Source organism: Passer domesticus, chromosome 2, assembly GCF_036417665.1.
Source record: "Passer domesticus isolate bPasDom1 chromosome 2, bPasDom1.hap1, whole genome shotgun sequence".
Lineage (NCBI taxonomy): Eukaryota > Metazoa > Chordata > Aves > Passeriformes > Passeridae > Passer > Passer domesticus.
Genome location: NC_087475.1, coordinates 106,690,458 through 106,713,606, shown reverse-complemented (window position 1 = coordinate 106,713,606; position 23,149 = coordinate 106,690,458). Strand labels below are relative to the sequence as shown.

The following is a 23,149-nucleotide window of genomic DNA, read 5'->3' as shown; positions in this document are numbered from 1 at the left end:
TGTAAATACTGTATTGATTGTTTTCTTTGGTTCGGGTTAAATAAAGACTTAAAAGTAATAACACAGGCTCAGTTCTGGTTAAAGGGGAAAAAATCCGACTTTAATTCAACTTTTTACCTCAGTTTCAATTTGATTTTAAAACACGCTTTACTTTAATAGATTCCTCTTATCTGTATGCTCATGATGTTTTAGTGTTATGTACGAGTCTGTCAATATTTGTGTCAATAGCACATTTCAACATAAATTATACAGAATCTATTTCCAGATTACCAGCAGCAGTATTGAGCAGGAAAAAGCACATCTTGCCATACAACTCTACTATAACAGGTACTTTTGAGGACCTGTCATCTGATCAGCCCTTTGCCATTTCATGTATGTTTATCAGAATTCTCTGTGATACTAAGTCAAAGGTATTACAGAAGTCTCAAAAGTACCACATTTCACTGTTCCATTTATTAACTCAAATTATAACAGCCTTGAAAACAAGCAATAATGCTTTTTCAGTAGTATTAACTTAATCTTCATTCTTTAGATTTTTTATTACTGAATTCTACATACCTCTTTTCTTCATCATTTTGACTCAAACCAATGTTTACCTTACTGATTTATAACCACATTGTAATATTGATATTTATTAGATGCTGAAAGCTTTCTCTCCGGTAAACTTACTGGAAAAATATTTTTGTTTTATTATCTGCAACTGAAAAATTGTCTGAACGTTTTCTTATCACATTACATCAATTTTCTTCGCAACTTTTTGAAGGGAAGTTTATATTCCATTTGTCTCCAGCATCGTGTTCTCCATGAAATCAGTTTAAGACAGTTCTACCTGCTCCATTTAGTCTCCAAAAGAGAATAGCTGTAGTGGGGAGACAGCAGGTAGGGCAGCTGTCCACCCCCCACCATCAGGGGTATTGCCTAATGCTCTGCTCAGATCGTATCTTCAGCCTCACATCAGTGGAGCAGCCACAGGCTTTTGTCCAATCATTTTTTGGTCTTAGAACCACAAAATCTCCAAACATTCGATTTTTCAGCTTCTTCCCTGATGTTTCCCACACAGACCTTCACGTCATTTTTGTCTAGTTATGTTCTCAAAAAAGGCTGACACATTTTTGCTGGAACACTGGATAAAAACATCAAAGATGAGCATTACATATAGAAACTTTCAGCTCCAATTATGAAAAATATTTATAGTGATGATGCAAATGATGAAAAAAAAATTATATGTACGATTTTTGAGTTCAAGTTAAAGTACTTAAAAAATCAATTTTTTACAATTTGTATCAGAACAGTGCTTGGGAAAGTAAATGAAGATTACGCTGTTATGTACTAAGCACTCTTCATATATAGTTTTAAAATATAAAAATTGTTACTAACCAATGCACCAAAGTGAAAATAAATAAACAGTTATGTAAATTTAGAGGATTTAACTACTAAACCCAGATTTTAGAGCTGGGAACATTCCGTAATATCCTCGGAGACAGGGTTGGAGTGGGCTACTGGAAATACTGACGGGTCCAATGCACAGTGCCACTGGTAACAGACCTACAAGTGCACCTTCTTTCCTGATGGCTGGTTTGTTTTCCCAGAACCCGCAATAGCAGATTGCCACAATCACTGCCCCACATGTTTGCAGAAGAGCCTGGGTTCACATCACTTGAACACTGGTAACAAGTGTTTTGTGGCTTCCCAGCCTGGGCATTGAACTGGGGAGAAATGAACTGGGGAGAAACCAGGCACCTTGTGCAGAGGAGCTGACAGGAGGGGCTGATGTACAACTTCTTCAGGACCTTGTCAAACCTCATTAGTAACTTCGGTGCTTCTTTGGTTCTGTTACCTGGCGCAACAGAAGAAACATGGCACAAAGACTGGATTTGGGGACATGCTGTGTCTGAGGAGCTGGACGATGAGATCTGCTTCTGCCTGGGCTTTTGGGCAGATAGCAGCTTTTGGGGGGGTCCTGCGGGGGCTGACTTTAGTGAGTTTGACAGGCCGGGCAGAGGCCACGCTGCCAGTCTCCCCGTGGAAGAGCTGCCGTGGGCAAGGCCAGGTGGCCGCAAGGATACAGGGATGGAGGAGGTCTCGGACGGGACGCGCTGCCGAAAGGCGCCGTTCCAAGGGCACCCTGCAGGTGAGGCAGCAGCCATGGAAAGCGGGAAGCGATGACCTTCACTCCCACAAGTGCCCGTGCCCACGCCGAATCCAGCGCCGCCCCTTCCCGGTAACCGCGCCCCACCAGCGGCCGCTCCCGCAGCGCGCCTGCGGCACATGCGCGGACCCTGCCGCGCTCCTGCCCCCGTCCCTCCCCCCCGCCTCTTCCTTCCCGCCTTTGCCATGGCGACACCGAGTGGCCTGATCCGGGCCCTACACCGCGGGACGCTCGGCCAGGTAACCGGCCTGGGGCATCTCCCCCGTCGCTTCCCGGTGTGCCGGGCCTGGGTCGAGCCCCGCGCTCCGGCCGCGGCCGCCATCCCGCCCCGCGCGGCGTGCGGGCTCCGCGCATGCGCAGAGCGGGGGGCGCGGGGCGGGGCCGCGCCGGCTCCTGCCGCCCCTCAGGGAGCCGCGCTCCCGCCGTCATTCCCGCTTCTCCGCCCGTCGTTCCCGTTTCCCGGCCCGTCCCTCCCGCTTCCCGGCTGGTCCTCGCTGGCTCCGCTCAGCCGCAGGGCCTTTGACTCCGCGGGGCGCTCGGGGAGCGGGAGAGAGGGAGGCCTGAGCCGGCAAGTGCCGGCGTCCTGGGGTGGTTCGAGCGCTGAGGTGGCGCTGGGGTTGTGCGAGGTTCCAGCGGGGGTCTTTGCTTCTTGCCTTTTGTTTTTAAGTGCACCTGTTGGCTACGAGCGCCTGTCTTCTGCAGCAGGAAGGAAAAAGCCAAACCTCATAAGTGCCTGAATGGATGCATGTCAGCCCCTCCCCTTGGTGCTTACACGACCTCAGTGGGGTGTAGTAGTGTTTGTATTTCTTTAATACATTTGGGGTTTTCATTGTAACCCATCAATGTAACCCCCCCCTTCGTTTCCCCCCCCCAATAATATTAGAAAATTGAAATAAAAGAGTAACTGATTGCTTTGATTGCAATTTGTAAGATAATTGCAAGCAATCGGCCAAGTCAGGTAGGTATATATGCAGTGTCGTCTTTGTAGGCAGCCTCCTTGATAGTTTTACATCTGCGAATGGCTTGCCTTAGAAATCCAGATTTTTCTGTAGCTTGTAGCCTTGTTTTCAAAACGAGTGGAAGAATTTGATGACAGTAATACTAACGTTGCATCAATTTAGAGAATGTTTCCTCTGGTTGGACAATTGGCTTTTTCATTAAAATCTTGATTTTGGCATGCCATCCAAATCCTGGATGGTATGGTATGTTTTAATACCGGAAGACATTATTCAGAATGGTTGCCAGGGTAGATATGTCTCGAGTTACTTGTGAGAAGAAATAGGGTAAGCAGAACATCAAAGATTCCTTTAGTTTTTAAATGGTGTAATCTGTATTGTCTGTGATTTTGCAGCAAGTGAGTTCTGTTACTCTCAGCCATGGAGTTGACATTTTGAGCACATCAAGCTGTAAAACATAGTAATGCACAAAAAGTTGGTGTGTGTGGTGGTGAACTGGGTAAACTACACATTGCAGGACTATTTCAGAACCAGGATTCTTAAAATTAAGAAGTCAAGGCATATTTCATTATATTCTAGAACAGCTAATGACTTTGATTCTGCCCATTTTATTAAGAAGGTAGAGAGAAAGCAAAAGAGGAAGAACCTGTTATGCCATATGAAGCTTTGATAACTGATGCTTCACTTAGCAACTGTGTTCTTCCTGTTAGTTGTTAGTGTGAGGCAGAAGTCAGGTTTCTGCTTATATTTTTTGTTTCAGAATTCATTTATGTATAAGACTGCATTGAATTGTAACAGTATAGAAGAGCTAAAGAACCTCAGTATGGCATCTTCAATAAGCTTTTGGGTGTTTCCATGTCTTGAGGTGCTTTGATTTAATTTCATTGACAAGTGCCTAAATCTCCTTAGATTTCTATCAGTTAAAATTTGAACAGTTATACTGCCCCTGTAATATGCTGCAAAGCAGGTCTGGCAAAGATACCTCAAACCACTCATTATTTTTAGAACTCAAAAGTTCCTTGAAAAACGCTGAAAGGATTTGAATATGCTTATCTTTCCTGATGCACATGGTGACTCTTTTGGCTCTGTTCAGTATCATAACAGATGCCCTCTCCTGCTTTCATTTCTCCAGCAAAGTAATCTCATTTTCCTTTCATAATAAAGAAATCTGCTCTGACTGAACATGGCTCATGTTGTATTTTAATATTTACTCTGATGTGCATTTCTTTGCCACCTCTGAGTCACCTGTCAGGTCAAAATTACTTACCAGGTGCTTTATCACCTGGTTGCTGTTGCCATGACGTCTTAAAGGTGTGATAGGTCTGAGAATGTGCTTCCTTCCTGTTATTCTTGAAATGTTTTATTAAAAAAATAACCACAAAGTTAGTATTGGTTCACAGATTCACAGAATATTCAGAGTTGGAAGGATTGTCTAGTTCAACTCCTAAGTAAAACCCTATATGGGGATTGAACCCTGGTGTTATTAGCACCCTGCTCTGACCAATTTTGTGTAGCTTCAGATCACCCACCCTCAAGCAATAACAGTAATTTAAGTTGTTCCTCTGGTTTTAAATTTGTGAGTCCAGTGTGTTGTGGGATTGTGTCACTTTTCTCTCTCACTTTAAGTGCCCTCTTATGTCTATCTGGAAAGAATTGCACTGGAATTGAAGTGGCACTCACACTGCACCTTCAAAAGAATCAGGGAGGAAAAATGGCTTCCTTAATTGTACTGTTCCTGTTGCAGAATGGACTCGGGAGTGGTTCAGGTACTGCAGTAGATAGTTTGGAGCAGATCATGTATTTGCTGCCTGTTGATGAGGAATATTCAAATTTCAAGCTGGAAAAGTGTTTGCCTTCAAGCTTGAGCAGTGTCTACTGGTGCCCTTATAGTTTTGACGTGTAAGTGTTTGACAATACAGTCATAGTCACTAGAAGACATAATTTATGTGATTTCAGCTTTGTTTCACTGTAGTGCACAGCTCATCACTATGCTGAATTTACCATGCTGTGAAAAAGTTGCTCTGTACATTTTGTTGTGTATATTTCTAGCACACAAATTTGTAGGCATAATAAATGTGGTTAAGAAGAAAGTAATGTTTTGTTGGAGAGGTTAATTACATTTGGGGTATCTTGACTTTTAAGAGCTTATTTTCAAATTCCCTGGTTTGCTGTTCTTCAGTGCTCTCTAAGCCAGGGTTATAGAAAGTTGTTTCATCAAGTCTGTTTCTTTGATGAGACACTCTTAAAAATGGCAACTACAGGTACTCCAGGGAATTACTGATAACATCATGACAAATCCAGCTATGGCATAACCTGTCAGTAGGAAAATTTAATCGAAGGTGAGTCGGTCAGTTGTTGGTATATGTCCTGATAAAACATGGATTAGGTTTAGTCCTGGATGGCAAAGCAGAAGTAGAAGAGTGGCAAAGTCTTTTTTTAATGGTCTCATGTATCACTAGATGGCTTTCAAGATGCTCAGCTGGAAGAAAACATTTAGGTGTTATATGCCTTCAAGAAATCAGGAGTTTTGGCATAATTTTTCTTTTCTAATATCAAAGTAGCTATCATTATTACAATTACTATAAGGATGCTCTAATACTTGTAATGCTTTTCTTCCTGAGAATTTCTTTTAAAGAAAACAAGAACGTCTCATTTTGCTGCCTTTTCTCCTACCTTAGTCTTCCCCTTTGGCAGGAAAGCCTTGCCTGGCCTCCACACATGATCTGTTACAGTGGCTGTATTATTGTTGCTGAGCTGTACATTTTGATGTTCTACAGCCTTCATCTCTTGTCAACTTTCACAGGAATGATGCATCAGAAAGTGGATTCTCTGTTAGTTTTATGTGGTACAGAACTGCATCTTCCAGCCATAAGGGTTGATGTTTTTTAACACACCATCCTTGGGAATGTATCTGTCTCTTTACCTGAGTCAATATCTATTAAAAAATACCACAGTATTTTTTTAATGAATGTAGATTCTCTGGTTTGCTTTACAGTGACCAAAGGTGGTGCTAAAATTGAGAGGCCTTTACTGCATCTTCCCCTGCTGTGGCAGCCTAATGAGTCTCAAGGCCAGTTAGACTAATCTGGCATGCTTTGCTCTTAAAAGCATTTAAAAAAAATTTAATCCACATTTGCTGTTGTTTTCCTCTAGTTATCTTCTAGGGAATTGCAAAATATGGGTTTTTTTTCATTGAGTATTGATGCTAAGCAGACTACTTCACAGACTGCTCCTCTTTTCCTGTATTTTTAAAGATAGGAATGCCATTTTTTCCTTTTTTTGGTCTTCTGATACTTTGCTGGGCCTTTGTTAACCTTAGTGATTCTCGCCAGTATTGTCAGTACTTTAGGAGGAGATCCAGTCTGGTGAAATTTGATTTACTTTTTTTTTTTTGAGGAAGTATTGTTCCATCTCTATTCAGGCCACCTGATCACTCTATTGTTACTGTGCTAGTCATGTTAATGACTGGTCATGTTTCATATTTTTTAACAAAGATGGCTGTGAAAAAGGCAGTTAGGTAAAAATTGAAGGGTTGTTTTGGAGAAGACCATTAAAATGCTTTTTCCCAGATTGCAAATAAAATCTTCAAAATTTTTAGCTATGGTTACCATATGGGGCTCCAGAGAAAGGAAATAACTGAAATTACCATACCCTAATCCTTAAGGATTTCAAAGATTGTAGTTAAAACTACAATGGGAGAGAGAGCTCAGTTTTCAGAATCATTCAGATATGTTATGAATGAAATGCAAACAATCTAAATACATCCATGTTCCCATCTTGAATTTGTTGCTGTCCCATAGGGGTCACTTTGTTAACCATTAATGAAATGGGTCCCCAGGTGCATGTAACAAGCTGCACACATACACAGCTCACTGCAGCAGATCAACTTCAGAATGCCTGTCCAGACACTTGTGTGCTGAAATTGATGGATGAGCAGGCAGATTTTTAAGTGCTTGCTCTGGATTTATGATTGTGACAGTCCCCTGTGTTGCATCTCTTTCTTCTAGAGAACGTAAAGGTTAGAAGCAGCAAAATGGTTTTGACTGAGGAAAAAAGGCTGGAAATGCAAATACCTGTTAGGCAGCAGAGATCCTGATGTTTCCTGGTGTCCAGTATGGGCTGCTTCAATATATTGTAATATACAGGACTTTTAGGAAAGATCTAAGTGATTTGAGAAATTCTTTCCAATTAAGGTAGCCTCTATGTGGATTTATTTGTAGAAATTGGTGCCTTTTTTTTTTTAATTTCCTATTTTCCTGAAATGTAACATTTTTTATTATTGTTATTGGGCACAGTTACTGAAAGTTATTTAGTTACCCAGATCCTTATGAAATCAACTGGATTTAGCAACATATTCCAGCCTTTGGATTAAACCTCTGGTGTCTTCTATTCAGGTTGGAAGTTTTTCCTAATCATTCACTTGTTTTTATTCTAATCACTAAATAGCTAAATAAATAAATAGGTAAATAGTATAAATATATTTAATCCTCTATGGAGACTGCCTTTCAGATAAAACAGTGGAATAGTTCTTTATGCAAGAATTAAATCATTAGCTTTTGTATCATTTTCAGAGTGGAAGGCAAGTTAGTATACAGTGAGAATATACATTTCTTGGATTTTCACTGGATTTGAGAGATCTCAGGTTTCCACACAGATTTATTAGACTTCCAGTTGTAGAGAGACTTCTTGAGATCTGCCTCGCTTAGTGCCTTGTCTCTAGTGGATTTTGACCACTCTTGTAGCTGCACAGAGAGAGCCCCCACTGTAAACAGAAATGAAGGATCTTTGAGGCGTGAACAGGTCCTATTCATTTCATAATGGAGTTCTAACAATAAAATCTGGCAAGTATTGATTGTTTTAGCAGGAAACAGCCCTTTATTCTGGCATCTTGTCAGGGCTTGGGTAGAGTCCCTCCATTCTTTCTCCTTTTGGTCCTTGCTTTCAGTGTCTTGACTAAGCCTGTTTTTTCTCTTGAGAGAGTTCTGATTTTATTAATGTGTTTTTGTACAGGGAGTTTAATGAACGATGCTACTCTGGCCATCGTGGATGTTGAAGTTTGGTGTGAATTTCTCTGGTGCATATGCTGAACAAGCCTTGTGAGTCAGTCTGCAGCAGATCATCTCTGTCTCTAGACAGCAGACTGGGGTCCCATTTTAATGCTGCCTCATTGGCAGATAGAATTTCCATTTACTAGCACAGCAAGTGCTATTCTAGACACTTAACAATTACTTTTTCCATGACACAAGTTGTGGTTAATGCTGGGACTGTAGGGTTAGATGAACAAAACATTTTGTGGAATTGACTCAAATTGCAGCAGGATCAGAAGCTGAAGTGAAAAAAAAAAAACCCCAAGTCAGTCAAGTCACCTTAGATCATATAGTTTTTGAGTTTTGCTGTGTTTGTAATCAGTGAATTGAAATTGTTTTCCCTTTGATTATCTGAGCCCTTGACTAAGTATCATTCTTGGAATCCCCAACTCGGACCAATCACATAGCAGATTTTAGAATTTTCTGCTGTATCAGGTAAATCTATATATCCACTGGACAGGATTAAATATATTTTTGCCCCCTGAGATAGATACCCACCTTGAGAGTGCATTGAAGCTGCATGGGAGAGGAAATAGATACATATTTGTATATATGTATACACACAAAAATAGACTATGAAGTATGTATACTTACTTTTTCATTTCCCTCATTCTTGTGCTGAAATGGGATAATTGCTACCAGAAATGAAATAGCTGCTTTTACTTTTAGCTTCAAGTTCTTTGAATTATGCTAGGGCATGCATCTGCTCCTTGGAGCTGGCCAAATCAATAGAGTGGTGAAGTTTATCCAGTTGCTTCAGTAATGTCTGCACAATAACTGAATGAAGAATAAGTGTTGTGTGAAATTTAAAAATAGGGGTTTCCTCAGTTTTCATGGTGTTGCATGTAGTTCATGTTATAAACCCTCCTATGCTACATTTGTATTTAGATTACTCTTTCATAACTGTTCAGACTAGGAATTTCTTTTTGTTTGGATTACCTGTATTTTTTATGGATAAGTGGCTTGGAGCTTTACAGTACAGGTTAGAAGGTGATTTAAATGTTTCTTAATGTTGTTTCAAAGTGTGATAAGCCCATCTCATTCACTTACATAGATGGGTGTCAATATTTACATTTCTGTGCAGAAAGATCCTAGAGTTGGATAGTGCTATATTTCCATTTTTGAAGCTCAGAGTTTCTGTAAGAATCTTCCAGTTCCCAGAAGTATTCAGAAACTGAAAGGAGATGAAATTGCATCCATTTTCCATTCTGACAGATGGAACATGCACTGTTCTGAATCCCATCATTGTTGTTTCTCATCACATACACTCAGTGACAATTATTGTATATTGGTCTGCATAGTGTTGTCCTCAGAGTCCGGCTGACCTATTAATCTCATTTGAAGGTTTTTAGACAGCATTAAAAAAGAAAGTGAATTGCAAATGTCTTCACAACTTCCTAGTCTCACCATCATCTTTTCCTTTTGCCAGGTGCATAGTTCTGACTTTGAAATCTGTGTGTGATAGCTGTACCTTGGGAAAGATATAGTAGCATTTCCATGTTAATAAAAGATTCCAGGCTTCCTGATGATCTCACCTAAGATTCACATAGCAACTGTTGCTGTCATTTGCTTTCACACTTGTGGATGCTCCAATATCCCTGTCCTTTGGCAGTGAGATTGCTAAATAGCTTGTTTTGTCTTTATCCAACAGTTAGGAGCAGTTCTTTTCAGGGATTTTGCCTTAATCCTACGTATCATGGGCATTCACTTCTCTGCTTACTAGCATTGCTTTTTACATGAAAAACAGCAAAGAAATATGGGGAGGTACAAACTTTTAACAACAGAACTGTGTTATGCTATCCTTCCTAAATATAATCTTTTCTTTCAAAGGTGGTCTTTGACTTCTTCTTGAATTGGGTTATCCATTTGCAAATATTTTTCTTGAAATCACATACTTGCCAAGACGTGGAAAGACTTTACTTAATAGGCATCCATAGGGTGCTTTCCGTTTGCATGGAAGAACAAAACAGTTTCAAACATTTCAAAGCCTCTTTGTTGCTATGTAAAGGGAATGAGGGGTCCAGCCCTCTGAATTCCTGACTGAATCTCATTTTGCATCTCTGCTGGCAACAAATTAGCCCATGTAATTTCTACAGTCAAGTTCACATTCTGCTCTTCATGCACTTCCACTGAAGTGTTTTGTTGGGTACTTTTTTTTTATGCTATCTGTGTTTTAGATCTTTGCAGAGTCAAAGCAATGTCAGCACTCTGACTCTTGCTCATCAAGCATTAAGCCAGGTCACAACAGCCAGAGGTGCTGTTAATCCCACCAGAGGGATGTTTTCACAGTTGACCATGAAACATGTAAGTCTCCAGTATTCAGAATACTTGCCAGTACCCAAAGAAAATGGAGTATTGTACATTCTGGGATGCTAACACTAAAAATACTTGGCTTTTTTTACATTGATGTACTCCGTGGGGTACATCCAAACTGGGAGTTGATGATTTGTCTGGCTTTCTGTGGGCCAGGTAAGTGAGCAAGGAACATCTCTCCTCTTTAGGACAAGCAAAGCAGTGAGTGTCACACACAAAGTAGGGAACTTTTCATTTGATGTTTCTGGGCTCAGGCTGTCCAATAAGCAAGTCACAGCTTGCTGTCACCATTCTCATCTCACTTGGCTACATTCTCTTGACCTGAGCACAAATGAACACTTGTGTTTGTTTGTACCCCTCCTCCACTGCTTGTCTGTTTTTTGTCCTTTCTGTGGAAGCAGCCCATCCTGGTGATTTCAGGACCAACCTGCGCTCATAACAACAGTTTTAATGTAGTCTGTGAGTATTGTCTAGCTCCAGAAAAAAGTTTTTTAAATTCTCTAGAAGTCCCTTATGCAGGTGTGATTATTATGTCTGAAAAACTTACATTCATAGAATTCTGTCCAGCATAGACAAGGAGGATCAGCTATAGCGATTTTTTTGTGCATGTGTGCATCATTAGGGATTTACTGGGATTTCCATATTTTAAGGCCTCTCAACATCCATCAGGTGGTTTTAAAACTTTTCTGTTCACCTGAGATGAATTTCATGCTGTGACCACAAGGTGAAAGTTTTTGAACAGCTGTGTTAATTTTGGCCCCATGTGAAACAAAGCCAACTTTTCTGTGCTACAGGAAATTGCCAAATAAAATAATGGAGAGGAAATGAACTACTCTTTGAGTTTCTAGGACAATATTCTGAAGAAAGGTAGTAATTCCAAACAAAAAGTATTTTTTAAAAAATATCCTTCTAGATGTAAGTTGATATTCTTTGTTTATATCCCACAGGGCAATCTTAGTAGCAAGCTGACTCCTCACTTGATGAAAATATATGAAAAAATACAATAAAATCTCTTTCAGCTAGAGGTCAGAGAAAGAGCAAGAGCAATCAGATGGCTTTAAGAGATTTGGATACTACTGTGATCAAAACCATAAAACTTCTCTAATTTCTCTGTGAAGTAAGTATTTACTTGTGGGGGCATTCTTTAGCCTTCTGTTTTGTTTTGCTTCAAGATTGTTAAGGTACTTTTGATACTTAGAAGAGTGTAGTATATTAAAATCACAGCAACCTTTCATATATCAAATAGTCTATAATTTAGAAATATATTACACTTTTCACTGCATTTTGACAGTTCCACATGTATCTTGTAGCAAAATAAGTGCTAGTTGTTCACTTGTTGCTATTACATTTATTTTGTTGAGCAAGGTACATTTCTAAATGTGGTTATGTACCAGTTTGTGTTTCCCATCTTTCAACAACACAGAATGGTTTTTCTAAGCTTGTCAGTGTTCAGCTGCTATCAGTGAAAAGGCCTTAATTCTTGCACATTTTTATTGAATGCAGTTAGAAGGACTTGAATCCTCAAATGCCATGAGATCTAATCTATCTAAATAAAATTCTGATTCTTTTTCCATCCTCTTTGGTCATCTCACTTTGACTTTAATCACACCTGTGTAACATTATGGGCTCAGAGGACTAGAACAGACCCTGTTCGGGGTGAACTGATGTTTCCCTTGGCCAAAAATAAAAATTAAGTGCTCATACATCTTTATCAGCATACAACATCTTTATTTTTTTTTAATTAATATAAAACCTCTCTAGTCACTCATCTGAAATGCTTTGTTTTTCTTACTCTTGGAAGTTTTTCTTTACATTTGGTCTGAATTTTTCTTACTTCATCTTAAGCTCATTGTTTAGCACCTTTTACTTTCACAGTCTTCCTTCCACTGGACTAAAAACACTTTGGACTTTGTAGTCTTTTTTTATTCAGGTCACTTATTGGACTTGGTTGAACTTCTGTAGCCTCTTTCTACCTCTCTTTTGAAATACAGGACCTAAAATTGTCCAACTTCTGCAGCTTGAGGCCATCCTCATCCTGAGTAAAATGAGCAAATTGTTTTCCGTCTCCTGGATTTTCATCCTATTTATATACTTCTGTGCAGTTTTTGGTGTACTTTATAAATGTTGTGGTTTTGCAGCTGCATGGTATTGATTCATGCTCACCTTTTAAAATATTACAAATCTCAGACCCTGTTCTGTAGTTGTTGGTGGACAGCTGTTCTCCTTCCTGTCTTTATGTGGTTGAGTAGACTTTTCTGTATAAATCTGTGTACTTTTGTCTGGTAAATAGCATTCTGGTTTTTCAGAACATTTCTTTGCTTTCTAAAGATTATTTTGAGCCCTTACCATCTTTCCAATTTTGTTTTGTCTGCAGATTTAATGAATACTCCATTTCATCATCTAGATTTTGTATTTTGAGATATGAAAATATCAAATTTACCAGCACAAAACCCTGAAAAACTGTATTTGGTATATCTTTCCAACCACTGTAAGCCGTCAATAAGTGCTGTTTTCAGGGATTTTTTTTTTTTTCTCTACAGTTTTTCACCCCCAGCGTATAATATTGTATTTGAGGTGCTATTACTCTATCTTTTTGGAAACTGAGATAGTATTGGAATTTAATGAAAAGTAGGATGTAAGCTTTAGTATTTAATTTCCATTCTAGCATCTCTTGTGCTGTGGAAGGTTATCAGTGTTTTTGGGAGGCACCAGTTCTTGAGAAATACTGCTGTCTTCTGTTATTTCTGTAATTTCTTCGCAGTTCATTATTTGTTCCTGTATCTTTCCAGGAACTGAAGTTGAGCTGACTGATACAGAGTAACTCCATGAGGTTGCAGAGGTTCTCTGTGAGCTCCCTGGCCTGGTGCTTCCATGCCAGTGTGCTTTGTGGGGCTGCATATGGATCAGAAAGAAGCCAGACCTGAAGGGTGCTTCGGGCAGCTGTTTCCAGGAAGCACCTGTGCCTGAAAACTTTAGTTGTTGCTGGTTCAACCGCATTGTTCAGTGAACAGTCAACTACTTTTTATATGGATTTCTATCTTAGGGGTGTTCTTTACAGTGTAGCAAAGGTTGTCCTGCTTCTCCCTCTCCTTTTCCCTGGTGCCATCTCTTCCAAGCAATGCCTGCAGAACTGGAACTGTCAAATTTTCAGCTTTTGAGCATTGAGTGTATCACCTGATGGTGTTGGAAGCAGTGTGTGCCAATCTGACCATTCCTTCCTGCCTTGCCTGTCTGATTAGAATGTTCCTGCTGATGGTTCAGGCTTAGCTCCTGCTGCAGCTTCCTGTCAGTGAGGCACTAATTACCCTCCTTATGTTAATTAATTAATTGTTAAAAAAATATAGTTATAAATTCCTTTAGCCTTTCACCTACCCTGGGTGAAATGGACTTATAAGACCTACAGTTAATGTCTATGGTTAGATAGTTTGACTGAAGAAACTTCATTGCCCCAGCTTTAAAAAGGCAAGTAAATGGTTTGAGAATTGTTAATCAGGGTTAAGGTTGCATCAGGCATTATCTGAGGCCATTAACTGCAGTTCTGTGCACACCTTTGAAACCCAGGAGGTGCAGAAGTAGTGCATGTGTTGTTGTGCATTGGAGCTGCTCTGTAGTTGGGTTATGGCTCAGCTTTGAACAGGAGCTCTGACATGCTGTCCTTCAAGCTGACGTGGAGAACTGTAAGGAGCGCAGCAGGAAAAATAAAAACCACCAGGCTGTGTGCTTGCTAAGGAAGGCATTGTGGTTTAGGGTAAGAATGGTGGCCACTGGTGGCTGCATGCAGACCCAGTGCTTGTTTCCCTCACCAGCTCTGCGCAAATGATAGCACCGGTTCTTGTCCCAGGCCTCTGCAGAGAACTGGAGCCAGCTCTTCCGAGCCAGGGGGCTGCTGGCTGCCTCCAGGTCCCTAAGCAGATGTTGTATCCCCTGTTCCACTCCACATGGGAGGGGAGGGTCCGTGGCTGCCTCGGGTCCGGAGGAACCTTGTGGTGTGTGGCGGCAGAGCTGTGGCAGCCTGGCTGTGGATAATGCTGGGGTCTGTCAGTGCAGCTGTCATTAGCACCCCGAGTGGCGCGTGGGGCTCATAAAGCAAATGAGGGAATCCACTTGCGGGATGCAGCGAGCCACATGAAAGGAGCCCTTTGCTGAGTCATCTGTACCAAGGCAGCGTGAGAGGGCAGCCTAACCCAGCCGCAGCTTCACTGAGTTCTGCTGCTAGCCCTAGAGGGCAGAGTTAAATTTATTGGGTGGGGTTAGTATATGCTGTAAATGTTCCTCCTTCAAATGTGTTTTTCATTTGAAATATAAATATTAAAGTCCTACTGAAGTTTGAGTGCATTTGACATTCAAGAAAGGGATACTAGGCAGTTCTGTTTAAATCTTAATTTAGTTCAGTTTCTGGGCAATGGGTTAATCTTTACTCAGAAGCTATTTATCTGAAAACTTGCTCTGGTATAAATATGTTTCTTCCTAATTTAGTGTTAGATCTTTAGTCTCTCATTTTAAGAATTAAGCATGTTGAAATAGCATTTCAACCAGATAAGTTTGACATATTGAATTATCAGATCAAAATAAATATGTTTAAAAGTTTCTACAGCTAGTTTGCAGAGAAGTAATTGCATTAGAAACAATGAAGGAAACAAAGTATGTAATATATACACTGCTCCTGAGTTTCCCTTTTCCTTCTTTTTTTTTTTTCTGTAACACATTAATACTTAAATTGTCCCAATTAGGCTTTAAAATTTATGCTTTAGCTCGTAAAATGTGACTAGTCTGGGTTCCCTTCATTTTGCTGCTTAATAACTGTCTCATGACAGGTTTTGCTAAGCCAGTGTTAACAGATGAGCATATTATTTTAGCAACCAGAGCTTTGAAGTTGCAAAGTATTAATAAGGGAAATAAAAGAATTGTAGACAGATGCAAAAGATGCAGTAGTTGGTGACTTTTGTCAGCCAAAGAATTTCTTTTGTCTCTGAGGTTGGAGCAAGGTTTTGCTTGTGTTGTTTTGGTTTTATTTTTCTTCCATTTTTGATCCCTGTTGAGAGGATCTTCATGTTAGAAATTTCAAATTTTCCAGTTTTTGTGTTTTATGCATGTCTGTGTTTGCTTATGCTGCTCTTTCTTCCCTTTGACTTCCACATTTTCTTTTCGTCCGGCAAATTTGAACTCGCTTCAGCTTGGGACAGCTGGGACAAAATGAATCCCCACAAATAAAATTATAACAAGAAGAGCAAAGTCTGTGAATGATCCTTTGCTGTTTCCTGAGTCGTTCCAGTGTCATTAATCAGCGCTGGTGCTGTGGAGCCTTGTGGTGTGTTATGTCGCCAGCACAGCAGCTTCTCCGTCCCTTTCCCCCACCCCCTGCGTGCCTACACAGTGGGGAAAACTAGAGAGGGAAGCCATCAATCTTCCCTGTCCTACATGTCAGCAGTGATTCTCCTGTTGACTTCCTGCTCTCTCTGTTGTGCCCACCACCTGTGTTTAGAATTAGCTCTGATGCTGTGGATCTCACTTGGCTCTTCACCTGTTCTGCCCTGAGTAAATGGCTTTTCAAATAAAGCAGGGCGGCTAAATGCTATAGCATGTGAGTGGTAACCATTGCTGGGGCTTGGGGGGTGATTTCTGTTGCAGCTGCTCTTGTAATGCTGTCATAATTTTCTGTAACATTGTGGGGTTTGGGTCTAAAATCTCTTGCTTTTGTTTCAGCCCAGGGTGAGTTTGTGAGTCAGTCTTTTTATTATTTAGAAATTAAAATATGTATAACATATATTGTAGTTGGAGGCGTAAGCCTATCTCTCATCTGTTAGCCTATCTCTATCTGTTAGGATAAAGTCATTAACAAAGTCTAAAGAAACTAGTTAGTCCAAAGCTTGGTCCTTACCTTCAGTCACTCCAAGGATATAATTAGCAAAAGCCTCCTTTGAATTTTATTTTGAAGATGTGTCTGTCTCCCCCATGACTGGGTAGATTGACAGGCACTGCCTCTGTACTTCTAGGGCAGGATTAATGTGATCGTTTAATGGTTTGTTGTGTTAAACAATAGGTCTTAACTGGACTCCACCAGCCACATTTTTATGTATGCTTTTATGTAATTTTATAACATGCCTGTGCCAAAATAAAAGGAGAAAACAATCCTGAGAATTGTTTGTTTACTGGCAGCTTTCTCCTACCTCCTTGAATGGGCGCTACATTTCTCTGTTTTTAAAACCCAGAAGAGACTAAAGCATAGGCATAAGGTTACCCTATAATTGTAGCTTGTCTGCTATCATTTCAAGCGTGTGATGGCAATATTTATGTGGAGTTGTAAAGAAGAGAGATTCTGAAGACCTAAGTTTTGTGAATGCTTTCACTTGATTTTATTTCAGTAACTCTTTGTGAAGAGGGAACTGTTTTATGACTGATTTTACTACATATTTGAGATGCAGGTTTTTCTTGACTGTACCAGGCAAATATGTGTATCCAACAGGTAAATAAATTCTTGTGTTCAGCAGTGACAGAATTCATAAAGCTAAACATGAAATATATAGCTAGCATACCAAGAATTTTCTGTAACATGGGATGCTTGGATCTGCATGGATCTATCTTTTCCTTTATCAGCTTTGTTGTGTCTTCCAGTTCTGGCACATCTATCTCATGAGAGGGAATGATTGTGGTTTTGACTCCTGAATTGAGTCCTTGAGTAGCTTGCCTTCCATACAGAGAAAAGCTCTGCTTTGGTCCAAGAGAGCAGAATTGGATTTTTGGGAGCTGTCATCTTTCCTGTTTAGCATTGAAAATGCATATGGCCATGCTACAGGATGGCAGGCCCAGACTTTAGCCATCCTGCTCTGGGATAAGGATGTAATGCTTATTCCTGATTATTTGAGAGCATTTGGATGTTGATACTTTTTCAGTATAAGGAGTGGCAGTTGTTGATCTCATGACAAAAGGGAGGTTAGCTGAGAGAACACCTGAATCTTAATGGGTTTGGGGCCAAGCTTCATTCAGTGATGCAGCTGAGAAATGCACTGTGGTGTCTAGAATTGCCCTGCAGAGGTCTTTAAGAGAGAAAACCAATAGTAGGTGCTAAGTCATCTGTGAGATGCAGCACTCTTAGCAGGCTTGAGCTTTAACGTGCAGCACTGCTGGTGTAGGTGCACACACCACACAGAGTTAAACATACGAACAGCAGGCTCACACTGTGCTCACTACAGATGTCTGAATGAGTGAGTGCCTGTGGGCTGGAGCTGCATGTCTTGTGGCTTTCACTCTGCTCCATTGGGAAGTCTTCACTCCTTTTGTTTTTATCCTTTTCCAGCTCCAGCACTTTGGAGCACACAGCTCCCATCCCCTGACCTAACAGCTCCATTGAAGTGCATTCCAGCCCCATGATTTCATGGTACCAGGCAGAAATCCCCTGCCACGCTGCTATGCTGCCCGCTGCTTCTCACGGAGTGAACAAACAGGGAACATAAACTCTCTCCAAAGGAGCAATGTTCTTTGTATATTTTTAGTGCAAGAAATCCAAGATTCATTTGAGGGTGTTTTGTGTGGGCTTTTTTTAATATAGACTTCTGCTAACACAATGGAATATTTCATGCCACCCTGTTTGCTGTAACGTCTTGTACTTTATGTTGTTAAATGGAATCAAAGGAGTTAAAGATGAAAGACTTCTAGTCAACTGGTCCCTCAGCTGGGAGCCAGTATGGGTTTGTTCTTTGTAATGGATTTGCTAATGCTTTACTCAGGTTCAGCCTAGCTCAGTTTTCATTATTGGATTTACTTATTTCTGTGAATTCTCTACTTCAGGTTAAGTAATTGCTGAGCTTAGACTGCATATAATACTGCTACTGTTTGTTTCTAATGTTTCACTTGCTATTTATTGCCCTTATACTGAACAAACCTTTTGTAAGTATTTGTTTACCATTTGAACATACAAAGCACCATTAAAGATGTCATGCTTGCCTTCACAGGTATTCTCTTTAATGGATAGAGAACTTGATTCTTTCTTTATATAAAACTGTGTCCATTTGACATTGTACATTGTGTGTTTTATTTTCAACATGTAGCATGTCACCAGATGCTAACTTATGTAGTATTGCAACAGACCTACCTTTCATTAGCTCATTGTTAGCCTTTGAATATTTGGAGTAAGTACAGTATTTGAACATACAGTTTATGCTGAGACACTGATTTCTTGTATTTTCTTTGTGAAAAACATTCTCAGACTACCTGTTTAAATGTCACTATTGCATTTTTATGTATTGAATGTATTATACTCACATTAATGGAAACAATTTTGCCGATACATCCAATATGTTCATAATAACATTATCTACAGACTGGACAGTGATCCAAGAAGTTGAAAAGGCAAATAATGAACATGTTATGGGAAGCATTCAAAGCAAGGACTGCAGCTGCAAGGGAACTGAGTCTGTCTGACTTGTATACCAACAAAATTTTTAGACAGAACTGTTCTCCACAGGCTCAGGGTGTGGGTACTTTTTGGGTCAAGGTATTGGCACATGAGGTGATCTGTGCTGACTGCACAGAAATTCCTGTGCCCTGGTATAATACACAGTTACCCCAGTGGGTAGAGCTGTTCCTGCACGGAAGTAGCACCAGCTTCAGAGCTCCAGGGAAAAGAAGCAGTAACATCAGGAGACATGTCAGGTGATGCTGTCTTTTGCTAGACTCAAGTTGGAAGATGTGCAAGTTTCTACACTATGCTTTAACTTGGTCATCCTAAGATACTTTAATTGGTGTGGGTCCATAGTGTATTTCTGGTACATGATAACATTTCTCAGCTTTTATAACCATGCAGGTAAAAAACATATTTTATATTAAGTGACTGGAGCCAAGGCAGTAATAGTATATTAATAGTAATCATCTTAACATGGCATTCTCTGTGCCTTCTTACAGTGAGAGTTGTATATCAAGAGCTGTATGTAAGAGCTCTTTGGGGAAGCAAGGGGTGTAAAGCGCAAGTGGAGGAAGAAAAGAATACAGGAGGGATAAAATTGTCTGATAAGAAAATGGAGAGTAGGGCTGTAAGAATTATGGTCTGTTAAACAGGCATATAAATGGGCACCAGAAAGCAACCAGTACTGTGAGGAGAAGTAATTGTGGGAAGGAGCATCAGGATTTGAACTTGGTGAGTGGAGATACATGAAAAGTGGACATGAAAAAAGGTTAAGTGCTCTGACAAAGAACCAGCTGTTCTGGGATCCCAGCAGTGGGTAGAACACCATGTTACTGGTCAACTATTTCCTCCCTGACTTCTTATTGTCTTAGTTAAGAAACATAGGAAGCAAAAAACAAATATTATGTCTGTGAAGTACCTGTTGCCTTGCCTATCAATTGCTGCTCTAGCTGTAGTAATAGAAGTACAGCTCTGAAGTCTAGTGAATCCCAAGTTTCTATAAGACTTCATCTCATTTATACACTTTGGAATGTTGAATGTCTATTCTGTAAGAGAGCACCTGGCTCTTCTCAGTGTTAACAGGAAGCTGCTGCAGTCCTGGGCCAGGTAGTAGCTTAGTGGGAGGTGAGTGGATTCTGTGAGGGGTGAGAAGTGCTCTGATGTAGGTTCCTAGGAAAACAAGGAATCAAATACCAAATGAGAGACTGAGTATCATAACTGCATTTTTGTGTAATGAAGAAAAGAGGCACATGGGTGGTCAAGGACTGGAAGCTGGAATTACTGTTGGAAGAAGCGGTGTGCTTTTCATTGCTTCAAGTGACTACCTTGAAGCTCCTGTGCTGGAGCTTCTCCAAGAGCACTTAGAAACTGACTCAAGAATATACTAGAAGTCAAGAAGATATTTGGGATGGGGTGAAGGGGTTGCCATCAAGATTTAAATGTATGGGCATTTATGTGAGCAGGAGAAATTAGCATGGCAGCTAGTCCAAAGCTGCTCTTGTCTGTCAGCACAATGATTTAAACATTGGGTAAAAAAATTGTCTTGATCTGAAAAACAAGCTTACTTAGAAGAAAAGAGAAATTTTCAGCAAATTTAGAAAAAAAATAGTCTAGGCTTTTCTGAGCTATAGATCATGCTTAAAAGTAATGAAGTCCTATTCCACTTGGAAACACATTTTCATTAATTTTTCTCAAGTCTGAGTCAAAATGAATTAAGTCAATTTGAAGTCCTTTTTTTAATAGTTAAAAGTAATGGCACTTGGCCTTGACTTTTACTGCCATTTTGTGTGGTTTAATAGTTGTATGTCTTTTTTTTCTCCCACACATTTGTAAAAGATTCACAGAAAAGAAAACAGACTACATCAGTAAATAAATTCTTCCTGCTAAGTTATAGATGTTTCTCATAAAATTTAGCAGGCAAAAAGTTGTGCAGCCACAGGCACAATGAAGTTGATGATCCTGCTACACAACTGAGTCTGAGGATTTGTATTGTATTTGCTGTGGTGGGGGGGACCCTCATTTATGAGTTGAGCTGTCTTGCATGCTCTTGCAACTTGGCATGTAACAAGCATTTTCACATAAAACGTTGCTGAGCTACTTCTGAATATGGTGGAATTCTTTGGGAAGGCCAGGGAGGTAATTGATCATATGCTGACAGCTCGGGGCTCTGAGAAAATGGTCAGATGGAAGTCTGGGATGCAGGAAAACAAACTTTCTAAGATGGTAACTGTCACTTAGCCAAGCTATACATGTTTCAAGCTTTTTCATCTTTGCTCACAACCTCAGCTTCTTAGTCTTTTTTTGGTTTTGCTGTTTCTCTGTGAACTCTTTTCCGATGTTGACATTTTACTGGTCCTGATGCATGGATAGTATTCCAGGTATGATCTTGAGCTATAGCCATATTTCTTTGTAGAGCTCTTGTAGAAATTCTGTTGCTGCCAAAATGGGGAGTTTCAGAATTTTGATGATCTCTTTCATTATTCTTTGACCTTTGGGTCAAGAAGTAGTTTTCTTTCAGGAACTGCTAAAATGTTCTTTGCAGCTAGAAAAATAAGACTTCAATGTTCATGGGAGTTCAGATGGCAATCTACTGGGACATTGCATGAGTTTACAACAAAAATGTTTGAATTTCTCTGCTCTGTGACCCTAAGTTTCTATATCAGAGTGGATATAGATACTGAAGTGTGGATATAGAAACTAAAGAGAAACATACAGCTTTGGTGCAAAAGAAATGAAAGAATCTAGCACTTGGTTTCCGAGACCAACTTTTTGCCAATCTTGTTTACAGCTGAATTTTTTTGCATACGCAGTCTGACAGCTTAAAATTATTATTAAATTATTAATTTATTTATTAAAATTATGGTAGTTTTCAGTCTCTCTGCTGTGAGATAGAGTATTTTAACTGACTTACTGCAATCATTGGTTCTGAGGTCATTTATACATCACTACACTGACAGGAGAGGAGACGGGCATAAACGAGGTTTTTTAAATTACTTTAAAATATAAAAGAATATGGGGGAGGGGAAAAAAGCGTGTTTATTTTGCCAATGCTTTGTCACAGAATGTGGTCGTGGATCGGATTTTCTCGGGTATCCAGCCAACTGGGACGCCTCATCTGGGTAACTACCTTGGAGCCATTCAGAACTGGGTGAATCTGCAGGAGGAGTGCAGCTCAGTGCTCTATAGCATTATGGACCTGCACTCTCTCACCATGCCCAAGGAGCCAGCTGTCCTTCGCCAGAACATCCTGGACACCACTGCTGCCATCCTTGCCTGTGGGATTGACCCAAAGAAGTGTCTCCTCTTCCGGCAGTCACTGGTGAGTGCTCCTGTTGTGTTGTTGGATTTGTTTCTGGTTAAGTGGCTTTCCACACATCTTAATGAATGAGTGTAGCGTTGCTGAGCTCCTTTATCATGTTTGTGTTGGTGGTCCTAGAAAATGTTAGCAGTGTTGAATTTTAAACTTATCCCTTGATGCAGCTTTGAAATTTTGAATGGTGCAACCATGACTGAGAAGCCCATTTAGGGGTAAGTACACTGTGAATTTCTGAAGCAGAGCTAGGAGTTTGTACAGGTTATGACTAATATACTTCAAAGACCTTTTAGAAGACAACTAATTTGTATCTGTGTCACTTTAGTCACAAAAGGTTAACTCATAAATGCATAAACGTGGCCTGTGTAACCATAAAGCTAAGGAAAACGTGTTTCTATGCTTTTGCATCAGCTCTTGCCACTCATTCTACCAGCTGCACAGTAATCACAAAGTAACAGATGATTAATTTTTGTATCAGTTCCAACTTGATCATCAGGAAGTTACATCTTCTCTGGACTTTCCCTTCTTTGCTATAACCTCCTTTTCATGCCGACGCTTTTCCATCTGATCTGGTAATTCATATATAAACCATGTGCTCCTCTTGACTACCCCAAGGGGTACTGGGCTTACCTTCCCACTTGGCATATAGCTATCACATGTTATATTTTCCTGGAACACAGCTTAGTTTCTTGCTCAATGAACTTTCTGTTACCGACTCTAAACTGGCAAACTTCTATAATTTCCACAGACACAGACATGTCATAGCTTCTGCTCTTGTGAAGACACCCATAAGTGGGTGTCCACCTTGCAAAAGAACTGCACAGGTGATGTGCACACAGGATCTGAATTTTATCAGTGCAAGCTGAGATGGTGTTGTATTCTCCCTTTCAACACGATTCTTTACAGGCAGAGTTTCCTGGGGTTGTTAAACTG

General features: G+C 40.2%; 1 protein-coding gene and 1 long non-coding RNA gene across 3 annotated transcripts in view; one reads left to right on the top strand and one right to left on the bottom strand.

Moving 5' to 3' along the window:
* Positions 1-431: 431 nt before the first annotated feature.
* LOC135294722 (uncharacterized) lies at positions 432-2,101 on the bottom strand. The gene is made up of 2 exons (XR_010356793.1): positions 1,741-2,101; positions 432-1,123 (listed from the first exon to the last, which is right to left on the bottom strand). It is a non-coding gene; the product is annotated as an uncharacterized LOC135294722 (long non-coding RNA).
* Positions 2,102-2,277: 176 nt separating this feature from the next.
* Positions 2,278-23,149, top strand: part of WARS2 (tryptophanyl tRNA synthetase 2, mitochondrial) — a 38,750-nt gene continuing 17,878 nt past the window's right edge. Inside the window, exons 1-3 of one of the 2 annotated variants that reach the window (XM_064410358.1) lie at positions 11,326-11,372; positions 11,453-11,622; positions 21,965-22,222. In XM_064410358.1, coding sequence (XP_064266428.1) covers positions 22,094-22,222 — 129 coding nt within the window. In that variant the 5' untranslated portion in view covers positions 11,326-11,372; positions 11,453-11,622; positions 21,965-22,093. Of the gene's footprint in view, positions 2,389-11,325; positions 11,373-11,452; positions 11,623-21,964; positions 22,223-23,149 lie in introns of those variants that run through there. The other variant, XM_064410359.1, reaches the window with a different exon arrangement.